Source organism: Halteromyces radiatus, assembly GCF_025201355.1.
Source record: "Halteromyces radiatus strain CBS 162.75 chromosome Unknown BX664scaffold_9, whole genome shotgun sequence".
NCBI lineage: Eukaryota > Fungi > Mucoromycota > Mucoromycetes > Mucorales > Cunninghamellaceae > Halteromyces > Halteromyces radiatus.
Genome location: NW_026251695.1, coordinates 323,233 through 348,277, shown reverse-complemented (window position 1 = coordinate 348,277; position 25,045 = coordinate 323,233). Strand labels below are relative to the sequence as shown.

The following is a 25,045-nucleotide window of genomic DNA, read 5'->3' as shown; positions in this document are numbered from 1 at the left end:
ATTTCAAGAATTCATCACATACTTACTTATACATATGAAGTACCTCATGCGTTGAATTTAGTATTCATCATTCGTCCATTTCTCTGCATATAATAATAGTAAGACTGATGAGTCGATAATACTGATATCAGATGATATGATGCATCAATGATGATGATGATCCACCGAGAAACTACCCGATATAATCATGAAAGAAAAAAAGGTTGGGTATCAAAAAAAGGAAATTTCTTTATTCTAATGATGATGATGATGATGGTATTGTTGTGTGAGTAATCACGTATTTTTTTGCACAATGTTGATTCAAACAATCAGCTAAAAGGTAAACAAGGTTATTCCAACTATGTTGCACTAAGTTTTCATCATGATGATGATGGTCGCGGGTTCCTAAATTTTCCAAAAAAGTCTATTCGTTTCTTTTCATGAGTTCAAAGAATATCTATCCTGTCTGTTATTTTTAAATCGATCACTTACATTATCTCTGGATAAAAAAGGAACACCACCTCCAATTTCATATTTCTTTTTCATCTGCTCTAAACTTGTTCTAAGATGAGTCGTGTTTGTGTCAAGTTGATATTGACCTGCCAAATGTCCTGTCATCATCAACATCATGCCTCCTATCACTCCTAGACCAAATGAATGCAATGTCACCCCATCCACACTTTCTTTATATCTTTGCCATCTTGAATACATTATGTATATATAAATATATATATATATATATGTCGTGTCTTCAGAGACAATCAAACGTAAAAGTTCTAGGATACACGTACAAAGAAAAAAAAAAAAAGAAAACAAACAAACACAAAACAAAAAAAAATCAAAAACCAGACATTTGAAACCAAGTCAAAGTGTGGTCACGACTTTTTGCCTTCTTTTACTATGAGTCCGTGCCCAAAGAAAAATAATAAAAAAAAATGACGGGCCTACTTTTTGAAAACCCGCGAGACCCTCCATTTGACAATTTCCCAAAAAAGGGGAACGCCTTTGGGGACTCCCACGCCTTTTCTTTTTTGACAGCATAGTTGTTTTTAAAAAAAAAAAAAAGGCCAGAAAAAAAGTTTGAAGAATCTTTGTTGATGATAGTCGTTGTTGATCATTAGCTTGCGTTGATACTTTGTAACAATTTAATTTGATTTTATCTTTTAGTCTTACTGTCAGCACGTCGATCATTATCACTTCATCATCAACCAGTTGCACAGTATCTTATCGTCATCATCATACGTACATCATATCACATGCCAATCCATCCATTCAATACATATCATTGTTGTACATTATCAGTAAACTGTCGTAAATCAATGCATGTTTGATCCTGTTCTACGTTGATCAAAAAAAAAAAAAGGATGACACCAGTATGTTCAATTTCATCAACCATTGAGAATATCCCAGTTTATGCCAAAAAAAAAAAAACAGGAATCGGTTTGGCTTTTTTTTTTTTTTTTTTTTTTTTTTTTTTTGAAAAAACAAGTTTATTGAACGGTGTAACACTAAAAAAAAAGAAGAGGGTAAAAACAAATATTAACTAATACTAGAATTTGATAGCACTATTTGCAGCCATGATCTTGGAGGCGACACGTTCTTCCATTTGGCGAGTAAAGATAGGACGGTCTTCATGCATTGCTTGAGCGATGGCAGGAAACATGAGAGGAGAAGCAGGATGTAAAGGATGAGGGCCATACACGACATGTCGATACCAATTGCGACCAGGCAAACCTAAAGGATCCACGAGACTACGTTCAAAGTTGATCATGGCTTGATTGTATTGTCGTACATGTTTCTTCAATTTCTTGCTGTAATGCTTTTTGGTCACGAGTTGTTGTCGGTACTTGTTTGCTTTGCGATCAAACACAACACTGGTGGATTGAAGAATCAATAAGGACGTGGTCAACGCTGGTAATGTCTGACAACCTTGTCTTGCACTGAGTTCATCTGTATACTGTAATAAGAGCACAGAATAATCCATCATCGTCATCGGTAACAGTCGTTCACTGGAAAGTCGTAACGCTAATATCCCCATCAATCGTACCATGGTTTGATGATATGCAAATGTTGGATCTCCAAATTTCGCCATCCAATCCAAACTACAAAAAAAAAAAAAAAAAAAAAGAAAAAAGTCAAGACTTGCTATGAGTTATCTTGATCTTGTTTTCACTTACTTATCTTGTTCACTATATGCCACACCAAAATGATTGCTTTCAAATTGAAGAGAAAGAGTCGAGACACCTAAATGATGAAAGAGGGCAGAGCCATCATCACTCACTCTCAATGGATCCACTAATACCGTAGGATCATAGGTTCCACCTACAGCAGTCGTTTGTTCTTTTTGTAATGTAGTGGTTGTGATATCCTTGCAGTGGCTGATGGCAGAAGATTGTCGCTGACGTTTCCAGGTATCATATATAGTAGATGGACCATATTGAGGATCAAAAAGATCTTGAGTAACTTCATATAAAAGTTCATGTAGTAAAGGTGATCCTTGAGCATTAAATCTTGATCCAGCGACGCTTCCAACATCAATGTATGCTACAACTTCTTTGCTGATCCAGTCCTTGTGAGATTCCACCCATTCTGTAGATCCTAATGCACCATAGGCACTTGCATCCCAAGAAGCAAGAATAATAGTCCGTCTTGGTCTCCAACCTTGTTGTAATAATAACCCTAGAGTCCGAACAAGTTCATGCTATGCAAGAAAAACAAAAGAAAAAAATAAGTACAAATTATAGCAACAGTTTTTTTTTTTTTTTTTTTTTTTTTTTTTTTTTTTTTTTACCATAATAGCTGATGATGAAGCACTCTCAACCACACCAGAAGTAGACCATGCATCACGTTGACATCCAATGATGACAGCACGATTGGGTTCTTTCTGACCAGGAATACGAGCCACGATATTATGGATAGGTTTGGGACTGTAAGTATTGATATTGACGAGTTGAATGGGTAACACACTGGGACCTGAACTAAAATCAATGGTATGGTTCGCATCATCACCACCACGCCAGTTCACATTGGCAGGAACACCTAATCCAGTCGTCAGTTGTAATAAAGGAATGACTTGTTGCCAAGATAAAGGAAGAGAGGGGATTCCAGGTAAAGCATATGTATGATTATTATTAATTGTACCATTCTTCATGGGTACACCAGGTGTCCAGGGATCACCTATCATCATGGCCATATTCATCACCGAAGCTTGAGGTACCGATGTAGAGGGTCGCCAGGGACCTAAAGGATAGGCTTGTTCAGGTTCACCATCAGGATTCCATTTTCTTGCAGGACCATCATCATCACCAGGATCTGCGTAAATCAATGCACCTTTACAGCCATGTTGCTCGGCCAATGCCACTTGTGTACCTGCTGCTAATCCACTGCTATCACTACCACCACCATTTCCACTATTATCGTGCCTAATCAATGCGATGGTTCCAGTAAAGTTCACGCCTTTTGTTTGTAAATAGAGATAATCACTTTCTTGACCATAATTGACATATACAACGGGTCCAGTCACATTACCATTTGCAGAATAACCTATAGAAAAAAAAAAGTGTAAATCAAAAAGTTCCTGTTTGTTTAAAGATTATTACCATGAAATGGAGGAAAGGGAGAAGTCAAGGTTTGTTGATGATGACTGTATTCTAGAATGACACGAGAAGTATGGTCAAGAATAGAGATTTGGTAATAAGAAGGTTGATTCAAGGTAGGATAAAATGTTTCGATATGAATATCGTGTATTCCCATCTGTTGCCATTCTCCAAATGTCCAGTTGGCAAGTGCTTGAGCATGTTCAGTGCCTGCTAAACGATGTGTTGCATATGAAGTAATATAGGTTTGAATATGTTCAGTGGAAGGTATTTCTTTAATGAGTTTAGTTGCATCTTCAATAGAAAGACCTAATAGATTATAAGTAGAAAAAGAAAAGTAAAAAAAAAAAAAAAAAAAAATTCATTGTTCAAAGATAAGGATATTTAATATCCGCATGCTTACTTTCATGGACATAACTCCAAAGATAAAGAAATCGATTAAATACAAACAAAACAGTTAATATAAAACAAGTAGATAAAAATAATTTCAAAATCGTACGATGATCGGCTTCTGAAGATCTACTAGAACGTGATAATTTATGTGAACTTGATGCACGTTGAGATTGACGTTGTTGTAATTGAATAGGACGACGTTGTTGACGAAATGATGGCATTATTCGCTTTTCAATTTGATCATTCGATGAGGGAGTTTGAATGGTTTGATAGCCATTATTATGATGATATTGAATAGAAGAAGGAGAAAGAAGTTGTTGTTGTTGTTGTATTTTTCCTGTTGTCATGATAATGAATGATGATGATAAGATTAAAATTTAATTGTTCTTTCTTATTCTATATCCAATAAGAAGAAGAATAAAGAGGAAAATTGAGAGGAAAAAAGGAGTCAATGATTCAATATGAATGTTTATTTATTTTTGATGATGATTGAAAATCGAAGGTTCCAATGAAACATGCGTTTCATCATGTTATTTATCTTTTAAACTCTTTTTTCTTTTTTTTTTTTTATAAACAAAAAAGAAAGATCTGGTTTTCTCATCAGGATAAAATAGAGGAGAGGAGGTTATTTCTATACTTAGCTAGCAGTTAATTGACTATATAGAAATAACCTTTTTCTCTTTTTTGATTGTGTATCATTTAAAAGTAACCTCCTTGACAGAAATCACAATGATCTACTGCCAACTATAATGACCAGTAAACAAATAACGCATTCCATGCATATCTTTTTTTTTTCTCTCTCTCTTTTTTTACCAAGGAGAAATATATAAAAAGGGAAGGGAAGGACTTTACACTTTATTCAATACCCATCATACCTGCATCCCAAAATGGAACTATCGACCCACACTTGATTCTCTTTTTTCATCTTCCGACTGTTTTTTTTCCTTCCCTTTTGCTGTTCTCACTTTTTTTTCTTTTTGTTTCTTTATTTCCACTTTTGTTCCTTAATAACCTTCATATTCAATTCATCTACTATCCCGTCCAGTCTTTTGTTTTATCCTCTTTCATTCTTTTATTAAAAAATATCTTTATATAATACATACCATGGCATCAATTGAACAAGAAACATCCTCTACTCCAACACCACCACCAGTACCTCCAAAAGATAGACAAATACAAGTCTTCAGTCCTCCTGCTAATTCGCCAGCACCAGGTAAATGAAGAACAAAAAAAAAAAAAAGATTGAATAGTAAGTAATTCAACCACTTGGATCATTAATCTATTTCTTTTTGATGAATAGCTGAAATACCAGAATCATTCTTCAAATTGGATTCTAATCAAGTGGCAAAGTTATATAAAGCACAAGTGGCTCATCGACAGAATCTAGAAGACAGGTATATAGTGATGAAGGAACGGAAGTGATATATATATTTATTAGTTTACTGAGCTATCTTTGTTTGTAGTCCTCTCAAAACACAAAAAATGCGAAATGCCGAAGAACTAGAACGAATGAAAAAGTATCCCAAGACAACTATTCGTGTACGATTCCCTGATCATACTATTCTTCAAGCCGTGTTTGAATCCAAAGAAAAAGGTTTTTTTTTTTTTTTTAAAAAAAAAGAAGAGAGAAATGGGATGATAGGACAAGTGTACTGATATTATTATTATTGATTAGTGGCGGCATTATATGAATTTATTGCATCTACTTTGGCGACGCCAGATCGTGCCTTTTTGTTATGTCTTCCACCACGCACGAAATTGACGGAACCTGAAGTGACTCTGTACAAAGCTGGATTGGCACCAGCTTCCAATGTTATGTTTGTATGGCTTGATAAAACATCATCATCATCCTCTGTTCTTTCTCAAATGTATTTGGATCAAATCAAACCTTTGACTGTGCCTGTTGAACAATCACCATCTTCTACTTCTTCTCCAACATCATCATCAACATCCTCTTCAGCAAGTGGCAAGGCTCCCGCAAGTGTACCCAAATGGTTGAAGAAAGGTTTATTCAAGAAATAGAATCTTACCTGGGCTTTGGTTATTTTATTTATATCTAGTTTATACTTGGTAGTGATTTCTAGTTGAATAAAACAGTGACTCTTGTACATTAATAGTAGTGGTAGATTGTATGTACATCTTATGTATATATATGTGTTTTCATTCGGAGGGTCCGAGCATCCCTCTTTTTTTTTTTTTATGCTACGCACGAGTCCTTGTATCAGGGTAATCCAAGTGTACTAAAATAGATACGTGATGAGTTTTTTTTTAGCGTAAGAATGTAGCGTTTTTTAGTCTGTGTGTTGTCAAGTGCAACAAAGGATGAATAGGACAATCAAGTATGCAAGTGGAACGCGGGCATTAAAAGATTGAAATGGGAGTTAAGAAGAAGAATGAGAAGGATGAAAGACCCAGTCCAAGTTGTCTTGTTTTGGGAGAGACTTTTCCACGTAGTGCCTTTCTTAGTCTATGATATGATGATTCTTTCTCTTTTTTTTTTTTTTTTTTTCATCGGTGGACGCGTTAACGATGATCATCGGCGTAAAAGAAATAGAAAAAGTGCTTGCTTTTTTTTTGAATTTGATTGGTAAAGATCATCATCATCATCATCATCATCATCATCATCATCATCATCATCATCATTATTACCAGCTGTATTAGTGGTGATAAAAAATAAGGGTGGTACATCATCTTTTTTTTTTGTTTCCTGACTAAATTAGGCGACCGTTCGTCCTACCATTCTTTCACTTTCTCTCTCATTCTATTGATTGTTACACTCATGACGATAATGTACATGATATATCCATGTTCTCCGAACTTGTCGTTTCTGTCAACTCTTCCTAAGCACCGTTTTACCAAAAGATGAAAGAATAATTGAGCCTTTTTTTATTCTCCACTGAATAATGAATCCAATCATGACGTTGGTATAAGCACGAATCTCTATTTTTTTTTAAAGGCATCCGTCAAAGCTGAGAGACGCGTCATAAGTATTGATAGTGGCGTGTCCTGAAAGTAAGCAATTAAAGTATAATCTTCAACGGAGCAAGAGACAAATTAGGTATAGTAAAAAAAAAAGACATTCAACTAAATAGAGTGTGGCTGGGAAAAAGGAGGAAGGATGTCAAGTGGGAAAAAAGGTGATCTTTACCAAAATGAAACGCCAAGGCGATGTGGTTTGAATATCTTATAGGGTGGCTGGATATCAAAATACTAATCACTCAATAAATTTAAGGTTTTCTTGTAAAAAAAAAAAAAAAAAAATGCATTGGGACTGGTTCCATCAAAAAAAAAAAAAAGATATATAAAGCGAACCTTGATGATGATTTTATTTTTTTTTCTTTTTCTTTATCTTATATATATTTTTAATCATGACTCACCACGAAGAAACCTATAACCGTAAGTAAATTTGATTCATGATCATTTGTTTTTTTTTTTTTTTTTTTGATCATCCATCTCATTTCTTTTTTTTTTTTTATACAGGTCTCCAATCCATTGACCAAGCTACTGAAGAACACAAGTCTGAATGGACCCACGAACTTCTTGCCGGTGCTGCTGGTTTCGAAGCTCTTCACCTTTTGAACAAGAAGAAGAAGGCTGAAGGTCAAGAAGTTGACCACGCTCTTGCCAAGGAACTCCTCGCTGGTTTCGCTGCTGCTTCCGTTGATGGTTTCATCGAATCCAAGGGTATGAACTGGATTGACAAGGAAAAGGCCAAGCAGTAAGTATCATACATCATCATGGAGTTGAAAACAAAATGTTCATTTTTTTTTTTTTTTTAGCCACGCCAAGAAGGAAGCTGAAGCTCTCTACTCCAAGGAAACTGGTTTCGAATTCTAAATTTGATGTACATATATACATACACCTCTTACATATAATTGTATTTTCTCTTGAATAATAAAAAAAATGTATATTTTTTTTTGTCTCAATCCAAAATGATGATCCATTCACTTGCTTTTTTTTTCTATATTTGGAACATATATTTATACTCTATATTCAAAAAAGGCCTATTTTGCAAAGTGTGACAGTTACGTTACACATACGGGATGATACCCGACAATGCCCCAGTTCATTTGCATACGTTCGTGTGAGTTTTTTTTTTTGTTGTCTTCATCAATAAGAAGGTTTTTTTTTTATCTTGAAACGATATTTTAATGTTTGTTTATTTGTCAAAAGGTGCAATGAAAAGAATGAATTGGTTCTTTTTTTTCGATGATGATTGTCTAGACCAAAGTGAAATGGCGTTTGATGACTTATCACACTATGTTTTCCTTTTTTTTTTTTCTTTTTTACCTGATGATGATGTTATATGATAGGTGGAAAATCAATACTAAAAATACGCACTTTATTCATCTCATCAGCGGTGAATAATGGTTTCGGTTATGTGATCAAAAATGAAAGGGTTAGATGAGGCACTTTTCCTATCGTTGGAATTTGAAAAAAAAAGACAGAGTTGCACAGACAAGCAGTTAACCAATTTTAGTAATTCACCAGCCATCTATAATAAAATCTTTCTCCTCCGTATCTTCCGACATTACATGCGTATCATCGTTTTGAAACGATTGGATGTAAATAAATCATACCAACGTTCTGGTCCTTTAATAATAAATGATGATACATGATGATAGGGATGGGGATGTTGCATTTTAAAGTGTATACGATGTATCAAAGCAAAAAGTGCACTATCTTAGCCAAATTCTTGTAATTACCGCGTTATTTCATCAACCGTACGCGTCATTACAGATAAACTTCATTTTACATATCGAATTCAAAAAAAAAAAAATATAAGATACTAATCTCTCCTTCAGTACGACCTTAGTTTCTCCTTCACTACCAAATAGACTACGCGTTTTTAGATGTTATGCATCAACTCTTACCCTTATACCCTTTCCAAAGTTTTGAATAACTGTAGATAGGACACTTGAGAAAAAAAAAGAAGACTCGATCTTTGCAAAGTAAACGTAGTCCATCTGTATCCCATCATCATCCTTTTGCTTTTCATTAAACCGCATATCAACAAATATCATCATCCTATGGTCTTCAATTGATTTTCTATCTGTCTATCAAATCATCATTCTATTCCCCCCTTCCAATTTTTATTCAATATATAAAATAAAAAAAATCTAGTTACTAGCTGAATAATTTTTCAAATCTGGCCTCTTCATCTAATTGTTTTTCTACATAATCCACCACATCTATAGAGATAGAAAAAAAAAAAGAATAAGTAAAAGGAATCTTTTTTTTTTTTTTTTTTTTTTTTGGTTTCTATTACCGTCTCCATAATATTGTCTCAAGTTGGTATCTATAGGTAGTACATCATGAGCTCTAGCTTCTTCTTTGGACATACAGACGGTATTCAAATACCCAAGAGGACGAGTACGATCCCAACGAGCCAAAGTAATACGTTCTTGAGGTCCTGATAATACACTCTTACCATGCCAAATTTCTTCATAAATGTATTCCACTTGCTTCAAATTCAACTCCGTATCCCTACCAAAAAAAACCAGTTAATCCTATCTCTTTTCCTTTTATTTTTTTACTTACGGAGAATGATAATAATGTCGTTCTCGTTTATTGACTTCTTGATGTATCCGTGTGTATAATTTATCGCGTAACTTGATTGGAGGTAATTCATAAGCAGGGAAATCCGCCAGTTGTAAAAGTATAAAGGTTGTCAGGGCCATTCCGTACATTGCTGCAATGGATCCAACCACAGGGCTATGTCGTACATGAATATTTGGTATGCCTTCTTCTATAGAGGTAATAATGCCTTGATCTTTAACAATAATAATAATAAATGGTAAGCATCCATTTTCCACCTTATTTTATTCTTACCTTTGATGAATTTAGGATCCATAGGTTTTTCAGATGAATAAGCTACAGGAAGATGACGATCAATACCCATCAACTTTAATCGACGACGAATCACTTTAGCAGAAGGATCATCTAAAAATAAAAAAAAAAAAAAAAGAAAGAAACAAAATCAATGTCCATTGGTTATTTTTTTTTTTTGATATATATATATATGTATTTGAATAGATTTGACTTACCAAAAGAATCACTGATATCAGTGATTTGAATACGAGTAGGATCGACTTTGTTTCCAGGATCCAAGGCAGAGACAATTTGAATACGATGAGAATGACAGAATTCAATCAACTTGAGTTTAGCATCCATAGAATTATTGCCCAAACAATCCACCACCATGATCTTGCCGTCCTTTTTGTTGTCAGTCATAGACGTATGAATAGGATCCATCATTCCCAAAAGTCGAGGTTGCCATTCACCAATAATAGATTCAATATGGACAAAAGGAACAATATGTGACAATGTTGCTTGAAGAGCTGAGACTTTAGGTACACCAAGGGTAGATGGAGTAGCAGCAGCATGACAAGCCAAGTCCTTTGCCACCAGTACCGAAGGATCAATCAATCGAATATGTTGTACACCTGATCTTGCCAACATTAATGCTGCCCACGAACCAACACTACCTAATCCAACCACAACGACATGAGACTGTCGTATCTTTGCCAATCCTTCTGCTCCCAAAAAGGCTTGGTTCCGTGCTAATTGTTCTTCAATCAATGTCGGATCGTGTTCTTTTTGTTGTTGTGTTGTGGTGGAGGTGTGAGTGGTTGACATATTATTTGTTGTACATGTTGTATTGGTTTCAATCATACCAAGAGCATTGATATGCTGTGACACATGCTGTTGTTCATGTTGAATGTTGTATTTTACATGGCGTGATCGTGCTTGTCGTCGAGCTGTTTGGTATCCCAGAACTGCCATTAATGTCAATGCTGAAGCTGCCACAGCTGTTAAGGTCAGTTTTGTACGTTCACTTGATCTTTCCAGTGCTTGTACTGGTCGCAATCCATCAAACCACATTTGTTGATATATATATATATTATATAAAAAAAAAAAAAAAAGAAAACAGCTACTAGAAGAAAGAGAGACAACCTTTTTGTTTTTTTTTCTTTCCTTGAACTTTTGCCGTATATTTCAATTCCCGCCAAACGTTTAACTTTAACTAATGAAAAAGATCCCCTCTCATCTAGTCACTGCTACCTTTTTCTTCTGGTGACTCGACTGATCTTTCTTTGGCCTATTTATCCTAAATTCGAATCATCTGTTCTATAACATCAAATGGGGTAGACATGCACCTTCTTTGTACTTTTGTAAATGAACTGTCATTAGCGCACCAAATTTGGACTGAACATACATGAAAAACATTCTCTTTCAAATTATCACCTATAGGGTAAATTAAAAAAAAATGAGAATAAAAATACCCATCCATCATCCACTAGCGAACAATATCTCACCTAACCTCATTTATTGATATATCGAAAAGGGAAAATCTTCGGCCTTTTTTCTGGGACGTTACACTAAATCGTATACCTGCTTCAAATAGTAGTAAGGAAAAAAAAATCTTTTTCTTTTTCTTTCTTTCTTTCTTTCTTTCTTTCTTGTTCTTTTTTTTTTTTTTTTTTTTTTTTTTTTTTTTAAAAAAAAAGCAAAGCAAAGCAAACAGGCGTTTCAATATGGTAACAATGATGAAAAGATAAAAAAAAAAGTCAACCCAACTAGATATTTTTTCCTTCTTCTGTCGTCTTGTGATGGAGTCTTTATGAAACGCGCTCATCTCTTTTTATCTTCATGATGATACATATGCAGTCTTCACTTATCAATCTCAACTCCGAATGTGCAGTATGCTATCGTGAATTGAAGCTTTCCAAGAGGTTCAGGTACATCATATTTAAGTTGTCTGGTAAGTGACAGCAAATAAACAAACAGTATGGGATCCATATATGATATTTCATTAAACTCCATTTTTTTTATTATTATTGATAGATGACTTGAAAGAAATTATTGTTGAAAAAACTGGTGATGCTTATGATGAATTCGTTGGCAATCTTCCTGAAGACAAACCTCGCTATGCTGTTTATGATTTTAACTATAAGGGACCTGACCAAAATCATCGCAGCAAAATTGTTTTCTACTTTTGGTAAGCCAACTGATTATAAAGGAACTGACCAGACTTTCTCTATGAAAAGAAATGGACCATCTCTTTCTCACACATATATTTACTTGATGATAGGAACCCTGATCGTTCCAAGGTTAGAGAAAGAGGTTTATATGCTTCCAACGTGGATGATTTTCTTTCAAAGTTGGACGGTGTAGGTTTGTACATTAAAGGCGCGACATTTTCTGAGGTAGGCAATAGGAAATAAAATTAAAAAAAAAAAAGAAGTCGTATGATACAACATTTTGGATTAAGAGGTGAAAGAGACGAAAAGGATTATTGAACGTGTTTATTTTTCTATTACTTTTTTTAGGTAGACTATGATACCGTGCTTGAAAAGGTCATGTAATCCACCTAAAGATGCTGCTGTGCTTAAACTAAGGATGGATTGGATGGATGCATTATATACTTCTTTTTACACCAGTCGCACATATGATCATTTAGGCTTTGGTTATCTTTATAAAACAACAAAAATAAAAATATATAAAGATATTGATACTGTATCTATTTCTTTTTCCTTACCGCTGTACAAAGATTCCTTTTTATTTCTGTTACTGATGACGATGAATACATACCATTATTCCTGATGTTGATGTTGATTATTTCTTAATAACATAGACGACGTATACATTTACATGGACTTCTATTTCAAAATAATAACAAATGATAAGGCTCTTTATTGGTATAGTTGCGTTTTTATTGTAGGAATTAGATAAAAAAGGAGTAATACAAATATCATCATCGCACCCAAACTTCGACTGAACATACATAAAGATATTCTCTTTCAGTTACCTAAATTTATGTTTTACCTCCCAATTTATAGTAAATTCAAAAACGAAAACAAAGATACTCATCCCTCATCCAATAACCATCATCGTCTAATAAAATTACCATCATTGAATTCCTCTCAAAAAAAAGTAGTCTAACATCATAGAGTAACATTTTATCGGTGATGATTTCCAAAAGATTTCATCGGTTTTTCCAAAAATTGCCTGAGGGTACCCTGACGATCGGTTTTTACAGCCAAGATTTGGCTGAGGAGTTCGAAAAATTTGGCTGTAAAATGAAAAAATCACACCAAGTTTGAACAAGACATAAAACAAACCATTTTCTTGAACCTAATGCAATTCTTAGCTTCTGCATCTATGGAGTCAACTAAAAAAAAAAAAAAAGGAGGAGTAATATCACCCATCCATCATTACAATTGGTATGATGTTTTTTCAACCTCCACGAATAAGTACTCTAAAATCCAATTTTTGTATGTTTTGGCTATGATGATCTATAAGACGAAGTTTTTTTTTTATTATGTGAGTATATTGTGTATATATATATATGTATGTGTGTGTGTGTGCCCAGTCTTGTGTAATAAACTAAAAAAAAAAAAGGGTGTGATAATGATGGATGATGATAATGATGTATGATGATAAAAATGATGGTAAACAAAGTAGAATATAAGTGCTGAATACAAAAAAAAAAAAGGAATAAATATATGAATGCAATAAAAAAGAAACTAAATGTAAAAAGGTTGTGTTATCTAAAATTGAGGCTTTCCAGCTTCATCACGAGTCATGGTAGTTACCAGTAAAGAATCATTGAATTTCTTGGCACGACTCTTTTCTTGCATTTCCACTTGACTATTGTAATAAATAAATCATGAGATCAATCATGTTTTTACAGAAATAAAATAAAAAAAATAATTTCACTTACGTATACCAAGCACCACCAGCAAGAGTCAATAAAATCCCCACAGAGTTCATCCAAGTCAAAGGTAAGTTGAAGATCACCACGGCCAAAACGATAGATAGTACTTGTTTGACATTTCCAGCCACAGTCATAGTCAAAGCACTTGTTTTCTTGTTAGCAGTAAAACTTACTACATTTAAAAAGAAGGCCAAAACGCCATTGACCAACAAAGCAAAGACAAAAGACCATGTGGCGCGTGTTTGCATGAATTCTTGTACCAGGGCCATTTCACCAGTGAGATAGGCATAAGCGGTAGTTTGAAGAAAGGCTAAAGGAGACATCCGTAATAATAGATCCAATGGATGAAGCTTGAGTCGACCTACTTGTACTCGATTTGTAACCACTGTTTTTACAGCTGCCAAGATAGTTCCCAATACTGTCAAAAAGAATCCAATGGTTGTATAATTGTAATCACCAAATGTGGCAAAAGCAACACCTGCTACCACCTTTTTTTTATTTTATATATATAAAAGAAATATAGTTTAATAAATAATCGAGAGTTAATTCTTTTTTTTTTTTTTTTTGATTATTACCGGAAATAATGAGATATAAGTCATACTTGAATATGATTTACTGAGGAACATAACAGACAAAAGAATGGTGAACAAAGGAGTCATTGCACGTACTACTTGATGAAACTATTTTTTTTAAAAAAAAAAACAATGAAATTAAGATCAATCTTTTCTTCCAATAAAATATCTATACTTACAGGTACAGTTACCAAGTTTCTATCAAAAAGAAAAAAAAAAAAGAGAATGAGTATGAATATAAATAAAGGGAAATAAATCAACTTACAGAGAAACGTTACTAATGGCAATATTAATAGTATAAAGGACAGAAAACATGAGCATGACCATATTTTCTCTTTCACCCAATTGAGAAGGAGTAAAAAGATCAGCTTTCCAAAATAAAAAGGAACCAATAGCACCACATAAAGTATGTACAGCTGTCAAAGTCCAAGGAAAAGGGAAATCAAATAAAGATAGGATGATTTTGTTGTACAATGTCAAACTTAAGTTGAAGAAGAAATAAAGACCTAACCATACCATAGATGAATCTAAAACAGATTTGGTGGATCGAGTTGAAAGATTGGAATCTGATGCCATGGTTTTGTTATAAATAAGATGATGATGATGTATTCAAACAAACAAACAAACAAATAAAAAAATTATAAATAAAAAAAGGATGTCTATTCAGTTAATTAATAACAGTAAGATAGATGTTCTATAAGTCCAATAAATATGATAAGGGGGAGGGTAAAAAAAAAAAAAAAAAAAAAAAAAGAAAAAGAAATAAAAAAAATTAGGGAGAACAGGTCCAAAAAAGCAATCTTCAACATTTTCAAACTCTGACAGAATTAGTTTGAATTTGATTGGATGAAAATGGGATTGTTATAAAATCCAAAAATAAGTAAAAAAAAATATTACATTATCGAAAAGCAAACTATGAAAAAAATGACTGTTCCTTTTTTTTTTTTTTTTTGCATCTCAGTCGAACTTAAAAAGGAAATCACCAAAGAGGGTAGTGGAGAGACCTCTTTGTTGATCAATACCCCAAACATTATTATTATATTTCTTTAATTCTTTATTTCTTTAAATTATAAATATAATTTTATAATATTTAATCATCATCATCATCATAATAGTTAAAATAAAATCATTTACACAATATTCATAATACACATATTATATATATAAAAATAAAAATATAAAAGAATGATTATTTTCTAATAGTCCATATGCAAAAATTCAAAATGGAGCTCTTGTTTGGTTGGGGGATGAGAAAAGGGAACATTCTAACTCAGTCATAGTTTTCAAGCGTGAATCACATGGTTATCACTGGTTACAGCAGAAAAAAAAAATATTATTTTATTATTATATTCTTTTATTCTTTTCTTTTCTTTTTTCTTATTTTTTCTTTTCTTCCTTTATTCTTTTTTTCATGTCCTCTTCCCTTCCACCCGTTCCTCCTTCTTATTATGAAAATTTCCTTGAAAGTTTGGCTCAAATTGTCTCCAAACTATTAACCGACAGAGAAACGGAAGCTGTCCTGACTTCTATTCGTTCTTTTCAAGAAAGATTAAAACGTCTAAGCAGGTATTATACTCTTTTGGTCAATTATTCTCAACTCATTCCTCTTCTCTTTTTTATAGTCAAAACCTCAGTCGTTTAAATTTAGAATTAACTCAAGCTCAGGTCAAACAACGTCATTATAAATGTCAACATGAAGGCAAAACTTGTACTCAGAACTGTACGCGTGGTTTTATCAAAGCTTATACTGTTGCTTTTGTTGTGAAGTATCTTATTGGTGTCTTACCTTTATTATTAACTGGAAAACTCTTCAAAAAGTAAGTAAACAATATTATTTTCTCTCTCTCTCTCTCTTTTTTTTTATTTATTTATTTATATTTATATCCTATTATATAGACCAAGTATGTTGAAACGCATGGCTGGAAAGTAAAGTAACAACAATTACAGAAAATGATGAAAAAAAAAACTGACCAAATGGTTTTTACCTTTTTTTTCTCAAATTAGAGATACGGCATTGTTTGCTTTATTCCTTAGTACATTCCTTAGTAGTTATAAGGGGATTCTTTGTGGGATGCGGCGATTACGTGGGACAAAAGAGGGTGGATCTGATCGATTGAATGCATTTGTAGCTGGAACAATAGCTGGTTTATCTTTAATGATTGATCCTGATAAACGACGTCGTCAATCAATGATGTTATACCTTTTAACACGGAGTCTTCAGTTTAGTGGGGCCTGGTTGATGACTCAATGGTCCAAATCAAGACAACAACGACGTCAACAAGCTTTTAATCGACTCAAAGAACAAGTGGATGCAAAAGGATTTGAACAAGATGAACCTCGTCAATTGACCTTACATCGATCCTTTGAAGATATACTTGCCAAAGGGTTAGAACACTATGCTGGTGCGCTTGTGATGATGCTTGCCAATGCACAAATCATTTATGCCTTTTTGTTTGATCGTGATACATTACCCAAGTCTTATTTTGCATTTTTATTGACTCATGCTGGTTGGAAAGGTGACTTTGGGAATATGGCTTTACCTCTTGTTTCTTCTATCTGTGACACTGTGACTCGAATGGATGTGGATCCTACCTCTTTACCTCATCGTATTCCTACTGATACTACCACCCGTGAATATATCTCTCAACATGTCAGTCCTAATGTCGCCACCATCATTCCTCACAATATTCGTCATTCTTTTACTCTATGTGCCTTGCAACATCCTTTAGATGATTCTTGTACTCGTAGCAAATTCACTTTGTTCCGTGATGAATATGGTCGTGCTTTGAAATTATATGTTCCTTTGAACGTCGTAAGTGTTTGAAAAAAAAAAAGAAAAAGAAAAAATGAATGAATGTAATCCATGGTATTCATCCTTTCCTTTTTTTTTTTTTTAGATCATGACTTTGGTATTTAGATATAATCAACTCAAATCAGAGTAAGTGAATAATAATAATTATAATAAAAAAAAAAAAGGAGAATCATTTAATCATAGACTCACAACTTTTTTTGAAATAGTCCAATCACTGTCTTCCGAAAATTCTTGAAATCTGCCACACGATCGTCTTTATTTTTGGCAATGTATGTCACTATGGGTTTTGCAACACCTTGTGCTGTACGTCCTTTCACAGGAAGAGAAAGTCGATGGATTTATTATTTACCAGGTTTGGTGGGTGGTAGTATGGTATTATTGGAAGCACATGGACGTCAATTAGGTAAAAAAAAAAAAGATCATTTCGTTAATATATATATACTCTTATTGATACCTTTTTTTGTTTTTTTTGATATTTAAGAACTTGGGCTTTATTGTCTTACAAGAGGTATGGAATCTTGGTGGCGATCCATGGTCAAGCGTGGTTATGTAAAGAATGTGCCTTATGGTGATACCCTTTTATTCATGTTATCTATGGGTGCTTTGATGACCATTTATCAAAATGATAAGAAAACCATTGCCTCTCATTATCTTAGTGTCATGACTCGATTCTTTGGTAACAATTAGAACTTTCAGTTTACGTTTAATCCTTTTTTTTTTTTATTATATTACTATTATTACTATCTTTGATATTTTATTTATTTATACATTGTATTCCTTATTATTCCTTCGTCCTTTATACACATCCATTTTATCTTTCATATCAATAAAGATATATTCAAATGTTCTTATACATGCTTCTTCTGGGAAGGTAATCGAATGATGATGATTGCACATGAAGTTGTATTGTAACATATTACTTGGACAATAGATGAAGATGAATGGAACAGAATGGACCTGACAGTACAAAAGAAACTAAATCATAATCCATAGCCAAAGTTACAAGTGGACCACTTTTTCTCTTTCTTTTTTATGTATACAGTTTCTCATTCACACCTTCTTATTTTTTCAAAAGTGCCATTGGCTAGTTTCCCCTATTAGCCCCATCTCCACAGAATCATAGCTGTAATACAGGGAACTTTCTTCTGTCGCACGAATACTATTTGCGCAGTTTGCTTTTATCCGTCCCTCCCGAAAAAAAAACTAGTATGATATAAATAATTTCCTTTTTGTTTTCTTTCTTTCCTTTTTCTTTTTTCCTTTTTTTTTTTTTGATCCTATTTTTTTTACCATGGCAAACGAAATTGAAACTTCACCTTTGTTACCAATAACATCTACCCATTTGTCAACAGATCAATCATCCTCACGAGAACCTACTAAAGAGGCTGATGTCCTGATAAAAAATGTGGGGCCTTATTATGAAGACCATCGTTCTTGGTTTATCCTGGTTAATATTTGGAGAGGTGTTCTAATCTCCTTAGCAGCCCACTTCACTTCTATCATTGCCTTGAGACTTGTACAAGTTTTGATACCGGATCAAAGTAAGAAAGTCCACTATATTTATATCATTTGACCATTTTTTTTCTTTCTTTCTTGTAATAGCTGGTCCACAACTCATTATATATATATTGCTGTTTTTTGTGTTCTATCCCATGTCGCTCTTACTTGTAGGGTCACTTAGCTTTCAACGTAGATTCTTTTGTCAGACCGTTTACAAACTTTATCGACATTGCTTTCCACGTCCAATCAATAAGTTTTTGGTCAATGAAATCATCCATCAATGAGTTTATAGTTACTGGGTAAACGTCCTTAAATAAACCTACATTTCAAGCTGATGCGGTGTTTTAATAGAGATTCATGCAAATAAGTAACATGTTACTCATCCCTTTTATGATACAGATATAATACATTGATCCTTTTTTTTTGAAATCACATTTAAGAAGAGGGGATAAATATCAATGATATACTTTTTTTTTATAGTGAATATTTATATATACATAAAGAGAAAATTGAAAATGCTCATTGTCAATAAGGGTCGTACCATGTGGTAAGTTTTATCACCCGAACTATTTTTGGTTATTAAAAAAATAATGTGTTTTGATTGGCTTTTTTTTGATTCCATACAAAAGAAGATAGTGAAGCGAAAAAATTAAAACACAGTTCATTGTTTTTATTTTTTGTCTCTCACATTTTTTTTTTCGCTTTCCTTTTCTCTTTTCCATTTCTTTTTCAGCTTTATTGTATGACCAGCCTTACAAAGTTTGAAACAGGTCATGAAGATCTAGTACATGGCATAGAATATGACTATTATGGAAAAAGACTAGTAACTTGTTCATCGGATCAAAAACTTAAAGTATGGGACTTTGTAGAAACACCCGAGGTCGCGGTATGGGAACTGAACGATGCTTGGAAGGCTCACGATGGTTCTGTTATGAAGGCTTTATGGGCTCCTCCTGAATATGGTCAAATCATTGCAAGTTGTTCATTTGATAGAACAGTCAAGATTTGGGAAGAACAACCTGTAGGTAAAGTAGATACATGATCGTTTTTTTTTTTTTATTATCTACCAACTTTTTTTTTTCTTTACTCATATATTTGGATATATATATATTTAGAATCCAAGAATTCTCAACGTAGATGGTCTGAAAGATTTCGATTAGTGGAATCTAAAGGTGCCGTATTGGACATTGCTTTTTCGCCCATGCAAGGAGCTTTACGACTGGTAATAGAATAAGTAGTGTGTGAAAACTTTGATTCTAACTTTTTATTTTGTTCTTTATAGGCTTCTTGTTCAGCGGATGGAGTTATTCGAATTTATGAAGCGTTGGAACCTACTAACTTGACACAATGGTCTCAAATGGAGGAATTTACTATAGATATGGGTAAAGGTAGTTCATCATCCGCCATGACCACTCCAGCTCTCACCAGCGTAGCACCTACATCGTCTTTATTATCTCAACAACAACAATTACAACAACATCAACTTCATGAACAACTTCAACTTCAACAAATACAGCAAGGAAATTTAGAACCATTCCAACAACAACAGAAGAAACAACTACAGCAACAACAATTACAATTACCACAGCAATTGCAACAATTACAATTACAGCATCAACAATCATCTTCATCATCACCAAGCTCACAACAGGGTGATCATCAATCTATAGGCAACAGCAAGGATCAGGAACAACAGTCATATCTATCACAATCTCAATTACAGCGACAACAGCAACAACAGCAATATGAACAGCAGCAACAAGAACAACAACAGCAAGAACAACAGAATATGTCAGGTTCAAGACTACATCCACCTCATCTTGGTAATCTAAGCTCACCGCCCTCCAATCTTCAACAACATCTTCCATTACAAACGCCAAATTCAAGTTCAAGTGGTGGCAGCAATTCCATGGATACCCCTCAGTTACCTTTTGGAACCCATCTTCCTGCGACACCCGGCATCCCTCCTCCTATGACATTACCAGGTGTTGCTCCAAGTCTGACGATGTCTTCTTTGGATCAACATCAACCACTGGAATCTGAACATCATCAACACCGACCTATCGATATTGAAAGTGGATATTGTATTCATTGGTGTCCCAATCGAACATCTCATCCAATGATGGTAGTTGGCTTAGGAAAAGAATATGGTGCAAAGGTAATACATTTGAATCTGGTAGTTTTTTTTTTGATTTTTGTTAATATGTATATATCTATCTACACTATGGATAGATCTTTAAACATGATGGACATAATCGATGGTATCCTGGTGAATTATTATTTGGACATACAAATCAAGTCAATGATGTGAGCTGGGCACCTAGTATGGGCAGGTAAAATATAATGATATATCAGAATAGAATAAAAAGATTGGGGACTGATGATTTCCTTCATATTTTAACTATTAGATCATATCAATTGATTGCTACTGCATGCAAGGATCATTATGTACGGATATTCAAATTGACAGATACCATGGCATTAAAGGATGGAACTAGAGTGAACGTACTCAGCAAGCAATCATCCACCACTAAATCAAGTGGTAACTTTCATGTGGAAATGGTGGCTGAATTCGGTCAACATCAAGCAGAGGTAATACCAAAAAAAAAAAAAAATGGAGATCTGTACTGGTAGTCAAGGATCATATAAATAAATCTTTATTTTTTAATGAGTAGGTATGGCGTGTTGAATGGAATATCATGGGTACCATTCTCTCTTCTTCCGGTAGTGATGGTACAGTTAGATTATGGAAAGCAGGATATGATGGTCAATGGCGTGAAATGGCCGTGATTAATACTTCTAATCAACAAAAATCAGTATAGTCTTCCTTAGAATAATTTTAGTTTATTTATACTTTCAATAAAAATCAATCTTTTTATTTATCATTAACGGATACAAATGAATTAACAGAATTTTATTCGACTCATCAAGACGAAATATGAATCAAACATGGGGTTCCATTCGCATATTGGTGTCATATATATATATATATGGATACAAAAACAAGTGTAAATAAACCATCATCATCATCCTATTTTATGGACGTAAATTCTATTTCTTTATTAACTATAGGCACAAGCTAAATTAATAAACCAAAGTATATTGACTTGACAAGTCTCACATACCAAAAAGAAACCTGTTTGGTATCATTTCCTTTCCATTCTGTCCAATAACCACAGAAGACCATCAAGTAGTACCTACTGCATATGTTAAAAATCATATTAGCTGAGGAATATCACGGCGATGGTTCTTTCGTGATCTTACCAATAATTGCCACCAGCTTGTTGCGCCATAGATCTTCCAGTTGTAAGTCATCACGTTCGGTCTATACCTCGTAAATACCCTTTGTTCCTTTTCCATCCCAGTTGCGTCAATACGATCGAAGTATCTTACCATCCAAAAGGATGTCTTTGTTTAATATTGCCGGTGATCTAATCGTATCTTTTCTTCCCAAAAAAAAAGAAGGCGTAAATATCATCCTTCGTTCCAACCCATCGAGATATGCCACCGTACATACTTGCATTACCTTCAAAATTTTTCAATGATGCCATCCCATACGTTATTTGGACAATTCTTTTGTTCCCTTGTAACACTACAGATACGCCAAGAGGTATGATCCCGTTTGTATTGTTACCTGATATCATTGTACTGAATAATATAGTTGGAATTCGTTGTTGTTGCTGTAAGTGAAACAAAAAAAAAAGTAGAACAGGATTTCCAGTGGTAACAAGAGCATGAATAAAGTTCATAACAGCACCATGAGTAACCATTATCAAACCAGGACCTTGAGATAACAGCAAGAAGGAATACGCCTCCTACCAAAAACTAGAAGAGTTAATTATAACGCGTGTACCATTCAATCTGGGAATAAAAAGCCTGACTTTTTACACCTTCTTTTTTCTCGAATTACTTTTTACCTTGATTACCCCTTCTGTATTCTATCCTTCTGCACGCTTGTCATTAAACCAATCGAAGATGTGATAACATGAGAATGTATGCCATTAGTCACCATATGAACGGACTGTAAAAAAAAAAGTTGATATCATACTGCTATCGCTGTTTCATCAAAGGGTAGATTTAAAAAAAAATAAAAAAAATAAAAAAAAAAGTGGAAGAAAGAGGAAAAAAATAGAGTCGGGAAAAAATTACTACTTTTAAATATTCAAGCGCTGATCTTGATGTATAGCCCAAAAATAGAAATTAAAAAAAAATACACTACTTGATTTATTGATATATAAGACTACCATCATCATCACCATATTTTTTTACTACCCTATTGATATGATGATACAAAACAACATAAAGTTTATTAACTTAATAAACGGAAAAGACGTAATCCTTGTTGACATGGACCTGTCGAGACAATCGCTCGTCATCCATATCAAACGAACACAATATCCAAACATTCTTGGTGATGCTGCCAAAAAGTTGAATCACCAAGTCCTCATATAGATCAGTGATGTCGCTGTCATCATCAGCATAAAATGATGAGATTGTCGCAAACTTGAAAGACTCATCCATACGTTCAAAACCAAGCTCCTTGAGTACTCTATTATACTCTTTTACCTCCTCCTGCAATAATGAATCCATCGGATGTATGTAGTACTTTTTAGGCCGCAAGTGAAGACACGGACCTTGATAATCTCCACACTTGCTATTAGATTCAAACTGGATGGCGTCGCTAAAATCAAAATTGAACTCGGATGAACGGAGAGAAGACACATAGGTAAAATAATGGATGGTATCAGGGTCAAATTTAGACACAAAAGTAGGCAAGAGAGTTTGTATTTCTTTAGAGCAACCTTGAAGCAAATAAAGCTTGTCTTCCATGTCTAGGATTTCATACAACTTCAATTTGACGGATTTCATATCTGATATGTTCCAGCTAGAGATGGTATCCTTGGATCTTTTGATCTTGTCGTACTTTGATGATAAAGGTAGTATGGCATGGAATCGATCTTCGTTTTTGGTGGCTCGCGAGTTGAGCATCATGTCTAGAAATGTGCGTTTGACAGTATTGGACATGATAGAGTTGTGGTAGTCCCCCAATACTCGAAAATACCAATAGTCTGGGATATCAGGATACAATTCATCTGAACGATTAAAATTCAATGTAAAGAAAGGTTCGCCATAAAAATCATCTTCTTTGTCGAGATGGATAAACCAGTATTTCATTTTCCCTTTGTTCTGTTCCTTGGCAATACTATATTCACTGATGACCCATGCTCGATTGGACCAATCTCGAAATAAACCTTCTAGGTAATAGATGACATCCTTTATTCGTTCTTGTCTATTTTCTTCCAATAGTTTTTCCGTGATTGTCCTGTACATAGTTATCCAGTGTTGTAGATTATGATCATCATTATGATTTTGCTTGGATAGAATATCCCAGGCCTCAATTTCTTTATCCTCAGAATCCAATAAAAACTATAATAATAATAAAAGTAATAAAAAAAAAGATATAAGTAAATTCTATTTAACCATCAATCGTTCTACTTACTCTCCCAACTTTTAATTTCTTTTTATATTCCTGTCGAGTGTCATCAGATGGATTTTTCAGTCTATATCTCCAATCTTCATCAAGTCGATGCAGCTGTTGGATATTTTCATGGATAAAATGGTAAATGTACCACCGATGTTTGTGAACTTGTTCATACATCCTTTCATTTGAATCGCTGATCGTGATCAATGAATACTTGTGTAGATCAGGCACAGCAACAATATATGTCGCATTTTTGTAGATATCAGTCATCCGATAGATGGTAGCTTTTTTACGTTGATCATTGCCCTGGTCGACACAGATAGCATCCACCCATACGTATTTAACATCTTTCAAGTCAGGTTCATGGAGCATGCGCCTGCACAAGGCATAAAAATCATACAAATGAAAAGAAATAACGTGGGCATAATAATCATCAGTGGCTGGTACATATTGCTCGTCTAGCTCTCCCCATCGATATGACAAAGCGATATAGTCCACTGTCTGCTCACCTAAGATCTCCATTTTTTCGCAGTAAACACGCCCCTGTTCAGCCGTTTTTCTAATATCTACTAGAATAATGTCGAACGGACCTTGATCATCCGAGAAATCAATGTCGTCAATTTGAAGAGATTCTTCTATGATATATCCATTGAATATAGACAACTGTAAGCATAGGAATGCATTTTCTTTTTTTTTTTTTTTAGCAAACCCTCCAGTAGCAACCATTTTATTTTTTTTAATTTTACTTTATACACTCTTACCTTCGTCTTCATCACATGAGTAATAAATCGATGAAATGTCATCTTCTTCAATGAGAGTCATCGATACATAGAAACACCACGGTAAAAGAGAAGTATCATCCTATCACTTGCACTCGTTAACATATAATTTTATTTCTTTTTTTTTTTTTTTTTTTGTTTGTCTTACACTTCTAATCTTTTGTGCTACGGATATCTTCGCTAAGCCTATTGTGTAAACCACCTTCAGAAA

General features: G+C 33.9%; 10 protein-coding genes across 10 annotated transcripts; 5 read left to right on the top strand and 5 right to left on the bottom strand.

The window, feature by feature from the left end:
• Window positions 1-1,446: 1,446 nt before the first annotated feature.
• Window positions 1,447-4,411, bottom strand: BX664DRAFT_341628 (uncharacterized protein). Its single transcript, XM_051547033.1, has 5 exons — window positions 3,979-4,411; window positions 3,579-3,884; window positions 2,771-3,522; window positions 2,157-2,680; window positions 1,447-2,081 (listed from the first exon to the last, which is right to left on the bottom strand). Exons 1-5 carry the CDS (start codon window positions 4,313-4,315, stop codon window positions 1,529-1,531), a joined length of 2,472 nt encoding a protein of 823 aa, XP_051396583.1. The 5' UTR covers window positions 4,316-4,411; the 3' UTR covers window positions 1,447-1,528.
• A 661-nt stretch (window positions 4,412-5,072) lies between these two features.
• BX664DRAFT_269639 (uncharacterized protein) lies at window positions 5,073-5,624 on the top strand (the record flags this gene model as incomplete). Its single annotated transcript, XM_051541061.1, has 3 exons — window positions 5,073-5,181; window positions 5,269-5,362; window positions 5,432-5,624. The coding sequence occupies 3 exons, from the start codon at window positions 5,073-5,075 to the stop codon at window positions 5,622-5,624; spliced, it is 396 nt and encodes a 131-aa protein (XP_051396582.1).
• A 1,698-nt stretch (window positions 5,625-7,322) lies between these two features.
• BX664DRAFT_341625 (uncharacterized protein) lies at window positions 7,323-7,892 on the top strand. Its single transcript, XM_051547032.1, has 3 exons — window positions 7,323-7,364; window positions 7,449-7,686; window positions 7,748-7,892. The coding sequence occupies exons 1-3, from the start codon at window positions 7,337-7,339 to the stop codon at window positions 7,803-7,805; spliced, it is 324 nt and encodes a 107-aa protein (XP_051396581.1). The 5' UTR covers window positions 7,323-7,336; the 3' UTR covers window positions 7,806-7,892.
• A 1,126-nt stretch (window positions 7,893-9,018) lies between these two features.
• On the bottom strand, window positions 9,019-10,888 carry BX664DRAFT_203765 (uncharacterized protein). Its single transcript, XM_051540131.1, has 5 exons — window positions 10,016-10,888; window positions 9,801-9,911; window positions 9,510-9,741; window positions 9,238-9,455; window positions 9,019-9,160 (listed from the first exon to the last, which is right to left on the bottom strand). The coding sequence occupies exons 1-5, from the start codon at window positions 10,851-10,853 to the stop codon at window positions 9,096-9,098; spliced, it is 1,464 nt and encodes a 487-aa protein (XP_051396580.1). The 5' UTR covers window positions 10,854-10,888; the 3' UTR covers window positions 9,019-9,095.
• A 572-nt stretch (window positions 10,889-11,460) lies between these two features.
• BX664DRAFT_341620 (uncharacterized protein) lies at window positions 11,461-12,658 on the top strand. Its single transcript, XM_051547031.1, has 5 exons — window positions 11,461-11,509; window positions 11,640-11,733; window positions 11,817-11,970; window positions 12,064-12,178; window positions 12,302-12,658. Exons 1-5 carry the CDS (start codon window positions 11,507-11,509, stop codon window positions 12,335-12,337), a joined length of 402 nt encoding a protein of 133 aa, XP_051396579.1. The 5' UTR covers window positions 11,461-11,506; the 3' UTR covers window positions 12,338-12,658.
• A 621-nt stretch (window positions 12,659-13,279) lies between these two features.
• On the bottom strand, window positions 13,280-14,999 carry BX664DRAFT_341618 (triose-phosphate transporter family-domain-containing protein). The gene is made up of 4 exons (XM_051547030.1): window positions 14,527-14,999; window positions 14,441-14,459; window positions 14,265-14,369; window positions 13,280-14,177 (listed from the first exon to the last, which is right to left on the bottom strand). The coding sequence occupies exons 1-4, from the start codon at window positions 14,835-14,837 to the stop codon at window positions 13,692-13,694; spliced, it is 921 nt and encodes a 306-aa protein (XP_051396578.1). The 5' UTR covers window positions 14,838-14,999; the 3' UTR covers window positions 13,280-13,691.
• A 673-nt stretch (window positions 15,000-15,672) lies between these two features.
• On the top strand, window positions 15,673-17,441 carry BX664DRAFT_367023 (uncharacterized protein; the record flags this gene model as incomplete). The annotated part of the gene is made up of 5 exons (XM_051548547.1): window positions 15,673-15,827; window positions 15,884-16,078; window positions 16,158-16,187; window positions 16,296-17,073; window positions 17,280-17,441. 5 exons carry the CDS (start codon window positions 15,673-15,675, stop codon window positions 17,439-17,441), a joined length of 1,320 nt encoding a protein of 439 aa, XP_051396577.1.
• Window positions 17,442-19,412: 1,971 nt separating this feature from the next.
• BX664DRAFT_203630 (uncharacterized protein) lies at window positions 19,413-21,463 on the top strand. Its single transcript, XM_051540130.1, has 6 exons — window positions 19,413-19,594; window positions 19,689-19,795; window positions 19,856-20,731; window positions 20,806-20,906; window positions 20,982-21,165; window positions 21,249-21,463. Exons 2-6 carry the CDS (start codon window positions 19,775-19,777, stop codon window positions 21,393-21,395), a joined length of 1,329 nt encoding a protein of 442 aa, XP_051396576.1. The 5' UTR covers window positions 19,413-19,594; window positions 19,689-19,774; the 3' UTR covers window positions 21,396-21,463.
• Window positions 21,464-21,469: 6 nt separating this feature from the next.
• BX664DRAFT_341606 (uncharacterized protein) lies at window positions 21,470-22,376 on the bottom strand. Its single transcript, XM_051547029.1, has 3 exons — window positions 22,100-22,376; window positions 21,838-22,014; window positions 21,470-21,773 (listed from the first exon to the last, which is right to left on the bottom strand). Exons 1-2 carry the CDS (start codon window positions 22,341-22,343, stop codon window positions 21,944-21,946), a joined length of 315 nt encoding a protein of 104 aa, XP_051396575.1. The 5' UTR covers window positions 22,344-22,376; the 3' UTR covers window positions 21,470-21,773; window positions 21,838-21,943.
• A 511-nt stretch (window positions 22,377-22,887) lies between these two features.
• Window positions 22,888-24,906, bottom strand: BX664DRAFT_388823 (uncharacterized protein; the record flags this gene model as incomplete). Its single annotated transcript, XM_051549495.1, has 3 exons — window positions 24,817-24,906; window positions 24,074-24,690; window positions 22,888-24,000 (listed from the first exon to the last, which is right to left on the bottom strand). Exons 1-3 carry the CDS (start codon window positions 24,875-24,877, stop codon window positions 22,888-22,890), a joined length of 1,791 nt encoding a protein of 596 aa, XP_051396574.1. The 5' UTR covers window positions 24,878-24,906.
• Between the last annotated feature and the right edge of the window lie 139 nt (window positions 24,907-25,045).